The sequence below is a fragment of the Schistocerca gregaria genome, chromosome 2 (assembly GCF_023897955.1).
Source record: "Schistocerca gregaria isolate iqSchGreg1 chromosome 2, iqSchGreg1.2, whole genome shotgun sequence".
Classification (NCBI taxonomy): Eukaryota; Metazoa; Arthropoda; class Insecta; order Orthoptera; family Acrididae; genus Schistocerca; species Schistocerca gregaria.
The window spans coordinates 26,889,582-26,898,918 of NC_064921.1; the positions used below are offsets into that span (position 1 = coordinate 26,889,582).

Sequence of the window (9,337 nt, forward strand, 5' to 3'; positions counted from 1 at the left end):
GTCTTATTTCGACCAGGAAGGTCCTCATTGCCTATGCTAGTCTGCTTTTCATGTCCTTGTTTCGTCCGTCACATGTTATTTTGCTACGAAGGTAGTAAAATTGCTCCACTCCGTCTGCTTCATGGTCACCAACCTTGATTTTAATTTTATTAGTAATCTCATCTTTGCTAAACCACATTACTTTATTCTTTCTTCAGTTTACTCCCAATCCATATTCTGTACCTACCGGACTGTTATTTTCGTCTAGTAAATCTCGTACTTCTTTCTCGCTTCCACAGAGGATAGAAATGTCGGAGACTCTTATCTTTGATATTCTTTCACACTGAATTTTAATCCCCTGTCTAAATCTCTTACTTTCATTGCTTGTTCAATGTACATATTGAATGGTGGGATAGAAGGCTGCATCCTGTCTAAAACCCTTAATAGCAGAACTTCGTTCTTCTTCTTCCATTTTTGTTGTTTGTTCTTGGTTCTTATACAAGTAATTTTCTGAGAATTTCGAACATCTTGAACTGATTTACATTTTTGAACGCTAGGTCGACAAATCGTATCAGGGTGTCTTGATTTTCCTGAAACCTTGGTTCCGTTACCAAGCGCGTTAGAACTGCTTCTCTAGTGCCTTTACCATTAGTAAAGCCTAACTGATGATTGCCTACGAAAGCACCACTTTTTTTCCAGTCATTTGTGTTTTACTCTTGTTATCAACTTCTGACATTCGAACATGAGCTGTTGGGTTGATTGTACTATAGTTTTCGCACTTATCCGCCTTTAGTGTCTTAGGGAATGTGTGAATGATATTTTTTCTGAAAGTCAGACTGTATGTCTGCAGGCTAGTCTCGTATATTTCTCATATAAATCTCAACAGTAATTTGGCGCCGGCCGGAGTGGCCGTGCGGTTCTGGGCGCAAAATTCTGGAGCCGAGCGACCACTAAGGTCGCAGGTTCGAATCCTGCCTCGGGCATGGATGTGTGTCGTGCCCTTAGGTTAGTTAGGTTTAATTAGTTTTAAGTTCTATGCGACTGATGACCTCAGAAGTTAAGTCGCATAGTGCTCAGAGCCATTTGAACAATTTTGAAGTTATTTGGCTGCTACTTCCTCCAATGATCTCAGAAATACTGAAGGAATGTTATATCTATGCCGCCTTATTTGATCGCAGTTCTTCGAAAGGTCTATTAAACCCAGCAATTCTGCAAGACCCATGCCATTTGCAAAACTAAAATCCGTCCGAATAGGTCTCGGAAGGCGCAATGGTGCTGACCGTGGCACCTTCAGACTCTTGGCATCAATAGATGCGGATGTGGAGGGGCATGTTGTCGGCACACTGCTCTCCCGGCCGCTGTCAGTTAACGAGGCAGGAGCTGCTACTTGTTTGTGAAGTACCCCGTAATGTGGGTCACGAGGGCTGAGTGCATCCCACTTGCCAAACGCGCTCGGCAGACTGGACGGGCCAAGTGCTGGCCGAGCGGACAGCGCTTATCTTCGGTGATCTGAGGGGAGCCGGTGTTACTAATGCAGCAATGTCACCTATACCGATTCCCAATTATTTTTCTGTCACGCCATCGGTCAGTTCCACATACGCACTTTCTCCTCTGCGCTCAATGAAATTCCTCTTGCACTCTTAATTTTTGGGTCCTTTTAATTTCACCAAATGTTGTTTTGACTTTTCTATATGCTGACTCTGTCCTTCCTGTGACTATGTCACCCTTCTGTCAGTAGTCTATCGTACGTCGCTGGAGCAAACGAAGAGTACCGAGCGACGACATGTCATTCCTATTTTCTGGAAGAAATCAGTGGACAGATGCACATAATTACAGACCTATATCGCTGAAGTCATATATGGGGACACAATTTATACCGAAGCATTATACTCATTCTGGATAACGAAAGCCTCCTCTTTAAAAAATCCAAACTGGTTCCACATACAGAGATATCTTAAAATTCTAGTCGCTCTGTTCGTCACGGAGGTAAATACTGATGAACCAAAACATTATGACACTGTCCACCGCGCGGTTGCGAGCACGTGACGTACTAAGGAAACATTGTAAGCGGTAGAGAGACGAATGGGCAATCACAATAGCGGAGATACGGGCCGCAAATGCGGAAATCCAATGATGTAAACGGTTTTGGCAGAGGGCACATTGTTTTGGCGCTGCGTCTGGAAACGTGAATCTCTGAAACGGCGAAGTTGGTCGACCGCTGGCGTACTTCTGTCGTGGGCACCTATGGAAAGTGATTGAGGGACGGTGAAATAACGAGTAGGTCGTATCATCACAAGCCATAGATGTCGGACGATCCTCCACTGCCTAATCCAGAATAGGCAACAATCTGTGGTAGGTCTGAGTACAGAGCGCAATGCTGGTGCAGGCACAGGTGTTTAGGAGCACACGGTTCAAAGACCACTCCTGAACACGGAGCGCCGCATCACACGACTCCTACGTGCTCCTTTACTTACCCAACGATATCATCAGCATCACTGAGTTTTCACCGTGTATAGTAGAAATGCGTCGCCTGTCGAGTGAACCGCATTCCTTGTTAAATCAGGTCAATAGTCGGGTCCTTATACACCATCATGCAGGCAAATGGCTGCACGAAACATGCGCCGCGCCACAGATGCAGGCAGTTAAGGGCAGATTTATGCTATGGGATACATTGAGTTGGGTTTCCACTGGATCTGTGACGGAAATCGAAGGCATCAGAACAGCACTGCACTACGTGAACATTATTGTGGACCACCTGTGTGCTTGGAGTCTCCCCCTACGACGATTATCTGTTCCAGCAGCGTAACTGTTCGTCTTGCAAGGTCAGCGTCTTGCTACAGAGGTTTGAGGGGTATTACAGTGAACTCACATTGATGTCTTCGCCAGCAAATGTACCGGTTCTGTACCAAGTTGAACACACATCGGGTGCCAGCTGCGTGTCGTAAGCCACTATACCGTTATCTGCGGAAACTGATCGAACAGTGCCTTCACACCTGCTACTTCTGTAATCCTGTCAAGCACTTGCACAATCCGTGCCAAGCAGAATCTCTGTTGTACTGTGTTTGAAAAATCGGAACAACACGCTGTTAAACAGGTGGTCATAATCTATTGGTTCATCGGTGTTCTAGAAGGCGTCCGACACAGTTCCACACTGTCGTTTAGGGAGCGAAATCCGAGTTTACCGATTATCGGAGCAGATTTATCACTGGCTTGAGGACTAGGTGATGACGTCGGAAGGTCCGTCAGGCTATTCGTGGTAGCCACAGTTGTTTGTATGGACAATCTGCAGCGGCAGAACGCTATAGCGAAACGAGGAAGATAGGTATGGGGACTGACTGTTAACCCTGTAAATGAAAATTAGTGCGCGTAATTAGGCGAAGAGGTCCAATACTGTTCGGTTACATTATTGGCGATCAACCACTGGAAACAATAAGTGTATATAAGACTAACCGTCCTAAGAGATTCAAACTGGGCTGTCCACACAAGCCGGCACGTGTGGCCGTGCGATTCTAGGCGCTTCAGTCTGGAACCGTGTGACCGCTACGGTCGCAGGTTCGAATCCTGCCTCGAGCATGGATGTGTGTAATATTAGTTAAGTTTAAGTACTTCTAAGTTCTAGTGGACTGATGACCACAGATGTTAAGTCCCATAGTGCTCAGAGCCATTCGAACCATTTTTGTCCACAGAAAACTAGCTGTAGGAAAAGTAGATCCGAGACTAAGATTATTTAGAAGAATCTCGAGCAAATGTAACTCATCCACGAAAGAAGTAGCTTACAGAACACTTGTTCGACTGGTTGTCGGGTGTTACTCGTCAGTACCCGCCAATTGCCAGTTTGGATTAGCTCCAACGAAGATAGGCGAGTTTCGCCATGCTTTGAACTCGCATTCGGGAGGACGACGGTTGAAACCCGCGACCGGCCATCCTGATTTAGGTTTTCTGTGGTTTCCATAAATCGATTAAGGCAAATGCGGAGATGGTTCCTCTGAAAGGGCAAAGACGATTTATTTCCCCATCCTTTCCTAGTCCGAGCCTGTGACCGCCTCTGATGATATCGTTATCGAAGAGACGTTAAACGCTAATCTTCTCTTCCTCCGTTTAACAAGCGCGAGAGCTTTACGAGACACTCGACGAACTCCAGTCGTAGACGTTACAAGAGAGACTTTATGCATCACGGAGAGATTTATTCATTCACTTTGAGAAGAGTCGAGTAACTTACGATATGAACAAATCCAAAAAAGCTGAATAATTCAACCTCTAATTCCAAGTACATTACACGTGATTCGACAAAACGAATAACCGCGAACTTCTAATAATTTCCGGGTATGCAGCCGGATCCCGTCGACATTCTGCCACGATATTTCGGCCTAGAGACGTCCGGCCATCATCAGGTGAGTACACAACTACTGAAGAGCCCAGGTGCAGTCGGGGTATTTATGCCGATTCTCGCGCACGTGTTGACGTGCGTGGCATAGCCGAGTTGTACGTGCTGCCCTCGGTGGTGAAAGTAAAAGATCATCTAGTCATTGAGTATCGAATGACGCTGTCTATTCCGCTGTGAATGTATAATTTTAATAACAGGATTCCAATTTTTATCCAGTTGAAAGCCGTTGTCACGATTTATAAGATTACCGGCAAGAAGTATTTCCACTGATTCCTTGATTACGGAATCCCAAAATCCGGAAACCGGAGCTAAAATTTTTGTTCCATTGTATTCCATTGAATGTCCCAATGAAATACAATGCTCTGCTACTGCCGATTTTGACGGTTGCCGCAGACGGGTGCAGTACCACTAAGACTCTACGGTCTTCCCAAGATACACAAGGATGGTGCCCCACTACGATTAATAGTGAGTAATATTGGTGCTGCCACCTATTCTACAGCAAAATATCTGGCCTCACTACTAAAGCCGTATGTGGGTAAGTGTTGCCACCAAATACGTAATTCCGAGGATTTTGTCAGTCGCTTGAAGGAAGTTAAGCTTAGCAGCTCGGCTTTATTAGTCGGCTTTGATGTGGTCTCACTATTTACCAAAGTGCCTTTAATGGAATCGTTACATCTTTTTGGTAACTTATTCAGTGCAGAAATGACGGCCTTTTTTGAACATATACTCTCCTCAACGTACTTTTTATTCAATGACGAATTCTTTGAACAAACAGACGCCGTCGCCATGGGGAGCCCTTTGTCCCCTGTGGTAGCTAATCTCTTTATGGATGACTTTGAGGAGAAAGCACTTGAGTCTGCTGTCTTAAAGCCTATGGTCTTCTGGCGGTACGTAGATGATACTTTTGTTGTATGGCCTCATGGCAGACAGGAACTGGAGAAATTCCTTCATCATTTAAACTCTTTACATGAGAACATCAAATTCACGATGGAGATTGAAAAAGATGGCACTTTACCATTTCTAGACGTGCTAGTATGCCGTAAAAATGATGGGTCATTAGGACATTCTGTGTACAGGAAACCGGCTCACACAGATCTGTATCTCCAGGCGTCAAGCTGCCACCACCCAGCACAAACAGCCGGTCAGTACCTTAATACATCGAGCACATGTAATATCGGACGATGAAAACCTCCACGCAGAATTAGAACACTTGGAGAAGGTTTTTAAAGAGAATGGCTACACTTCACGCCAAATAAGAAAGGCCATGCGCAACTGTCATAACAAGAAGCAGCGCACTGAGGACGCTGATGACGACTTTAAATCAACTGCGTTTCTTCCATACGCCGGGAATGTGTCGTCGAAAATAGGTCGATTACTGAAGAAGAATAAAATCAAGGTTATCTTCCGTCCACCAGCAAAGAACCGGGCCCTGGTTGGATCCGTTAAAGATGATTTACAACTGAAGAAAGCAGGCGTCTACAAAATTCCCTGTGAATGTGGCTCTGCATATATTGGCCAGACGACAAGAACTGTCCATGAACGATGTACAGAACATGAAAGATACACCCGTCTGCGGCAACCGTCAAAATCGACAGTAGCAGAGCACTGTATTTCATTGGGACATTCAATGGAATACAATGGAACAAAAATTTTAGCTCCGGTTTCCGGATTTTGGGATTCCGTAATCAAGGAATCAGTGGAAATACGTCTTGCCGATAATCTTATAAATTGTGACAACGGCTTTCAACTGGATAAAAATTGGAATCCTGTTATTAAAATTAAACATTCACAGCGGAATAGACAGCGTCATTCGATACTCAATGACTAGATGACCTTTTACTTTCCACCGATGGCAGCACGTACAACTCGGCTATGCCGCGCATGTCAACACGTGCGCGAGAATCGGCATAAATACCGCGACTGCACTTGGGCTCTTCAGTAGTTGTGTACTCACCTGATGATGGCCGGACGTCTCTGGGCCGAAATATCGTGGCAGAATGTCGACGGGATCCGGCTGCATACCCGGAAATTATTAGAAGAACAAATACGCCGGGAAAATTTCAGAAGTCACAAACCGCGAACTATCAATAAAACTTCGAGTACCATCTAGTAAAACATCTAAAAAGACAAATTAATATACTGTGCACGAGGGATCAGGCGTTAAGCATAAGCAAAACTAGAAAATTAACACAAAAAAGGGAACACCACAAATTCAGTATCTTTATCTGAATTAGGTATATGCGATATACGAGTAAGGGCGTAATGTAGATGTCTCAACGTATAAATAGTTACTGAAGGCATTGCAGGCAATACTTAGTCAGGAGTGGACAGTTTCTCTTCACTACAGGTTTCGTATTCAATACCTATTCAGTACACGCTATGAAGAAATTCAGATCTCGTTTCTGCTCTTTGCCGCATCGGAAGTGAAGTATTGTTTTCTAAAAATTACCAAAAAACGTTAAGCACTATATGTTCTCAGCCGCGTGTACTTTTCGCTTTTTTCTGCGTAGCAACTTCACACAATTCGGCACTCTACGCCAACGATAAGAAATTATCACGAGAGGCGAAATAGAGAAAGGGACTGTCCATTGAGATCTGAAACAAGAGTTACAAGGATTAAACGTCTAGCATGCTGTTTTACGAGGACACTGAAGACTTTCAACGCTTTAGCTCCTCACATTTCATCACTAGTGCCAGAATAGCAACAAAATTATTACAAACCGCAAGCGCTTTTATTATTCCCATACTATGGCGTGGAAATAGTGACTAGTCGGGTTGTTCATGAGGCAACACTGTTAGCGCCATAAGGAACAAGCAACATTTTGCGAGATAGACAAGTACTGCGAGTACTGTACCCTCTAGAAATATCGCCGAGAACTACAATAATCCCCTATCAAATGTAATGACGAAATTACCCAATAAACAAGAAGAGCCTCTTTCCAGTGGCGGTCAGCTGGTAGTTGTGCACTGTGGCCTACGACCAATTGCTGTGCATGCGTTTGTTTACACTAGCGTTGAACTTACGACGAACAAAGTATAGCAAACAATGCCTACCAAGATCCTTCCACATTCTGGGACATACGTAAGGGTTTAAGGAGGTAAAAAGATCAAAAGTTTAACGTCGATGACGAGATCATTACGGGACACAACCACGGATTGGGCAATAATGGAGATACCGTTAGCACGAGTTGTACATCAGGAAAACCGACGTAGCTTCCCCTTCACCACGTTTCCTCTGATTTGGAACACAACTATTCATCATGTTGAAATCGGACACGTGTTGCCTAAATGAACGTAGTTATTTTTTTAAGGAAACACTTCTCTTGGGTCATCCGTATTCTGACTGGTTTCCTGTAGCCCATCAAGCATTCCTCTGTTTTGTCAACCTCTTCAGCACTGAGTAACATTGTACGTAACGTCCTCAATTGCTTGTTGGATGAACTCCAACATTCAGTTCCCTCTTCCTCCATGCAAGTTATTGCCCTGATGACTTTACACATATCCTGTCCCTTCTTCTCGTCGGCGTTCTCCATGTTTTCCTTCGCCAATTCTGCAGAGAGCCTCTTCATTCCTCAAAAGTGCACCTAATTTTCAAATCCTTCTTCATCACTGCATCTCAGCCGCTTAGATTATCTTTTGAGATTTCCCCACAGTGAATGATTCACTACCATGAAATGCTGTGCTCCATACAGGTATCTTCTCAGAAATTTGTTCTTTAAATGTAGGTCTTGTTTGATACTGGCAGACCTCTTTTTGCTACATATGCCTTCTTTGCCTGCCATAGTGTTCTTTTCAAGTCCTCCTTGCTTCGTCCATCACGTGTTATTTCGCTTACAAAGTAGCAAAATTCCGTGATCTCCAGTTTGTATGTTAAGTTGATCACTAATTTCTGCTATTCCTTATTAATTTCGTCTTTCTAAGCTTTATTCTCAATCCACATTCTTTAGTCATTGGACTGTTCATTCAATTTAGCAGGTCGTGTAATTATTTCCCACTTTCACTTAGGGTGACAACGTTATTACAAATATTATAACCGGTACACTTTGACCCTGAAGTTTAATGCCTTTGTCTGCAAAGACTACTCCACTGCAGACACATGGTAACATACTGTCGGCCCGACTATGCTATTAAAGCTTAAATCCACGAGGTTGCGCTATTTACCACCTCCTATTGCCACGCCTCGTACAAAGTACTACTAATTTACGAACATGGATTCTATCTGGGAACATAGTATTGGTAGATAAATTCAGTAGTCTCCACCATTCCCAAAGGTGGGAGATAAGCAGACGAGAACATACTCACCCTACATTACACTTCCCGCACAATGTATAGAGTGTACAGTGACAGGCAGCTACCAGAAAGTGGCGTTCCGTATATAGTGTATGCCAGGGGCCAGCGGACTCATTTGGTTTGCCTCGCGTGACAAACCACTGTGAATCCCGTGGTTCCGCCCTGACCGACAGAACTAAGTGTTGGAGTAAGCTGACGCCTACCATGCGTCGTTGCTAGAGTGTAGCCTACAACAGAGCGTAATGCAGAGCCCCACCTGCGGCGAGACGAGCCTGACCCTGCTGGAGGTGTGGATCGGGCGGCCGTCCTTGAGCCACGAGAAGGCCAGCTGTGGGTGGCCCTCGGTGGAGCAGTTGAGCTGCGCGGGCCGACCCACGTCCACCGTCTGCTGCTGCGGAACCATGTACGCCGACAGCGGCGCTGAAACAGCGGCACAGGCAGGCACGCGCTGAGAGCCATTGTTAAACTGCTTATTGGTTCATGAACGTAAATGCTATATAATACACTTGCGGAGTCCGAGGCTCCTCCGTTGCTTGCTGCTGTTGGCAGTTAGTAACAAATGGTCGTGATAGCATACGGCAGTCAACGACAGTCGCTTGATCTTATAATCTTGCTTGTCTCAAATATTTGGCTGTTTTTTCCGAGTATGTCGCGATTTCCAAATTGGCCGTATTGGTGGGACCT

General features: G+C 44.7%; 1 protein-coding gene across 1 annotated transcript in view; it reads right to left on the reverse strand.

The window, feature by feature from the left end:
• LOC126334576 (Down syndrome cell adhesion molecule-like protein Dscam2) overlaps positions 1-9,056 on the reverse strand; it is a 290,611-nt gene extending 281,555 nt beyond the window's left edge. Inside the window, exon 1 of the mRNA XM_049996963.1 lies at positions 8,910-9,056. Within this exon, the coding sequence (XP_049852920.1) occupies positions 8,910-9,056 (147 nt within the window). The remainder of the gene's footprint in view (positions 1-8,909) is intronic.
• Between the last annotated feature and the right edge of the window lie 281 nt (positions 9,057-9,337).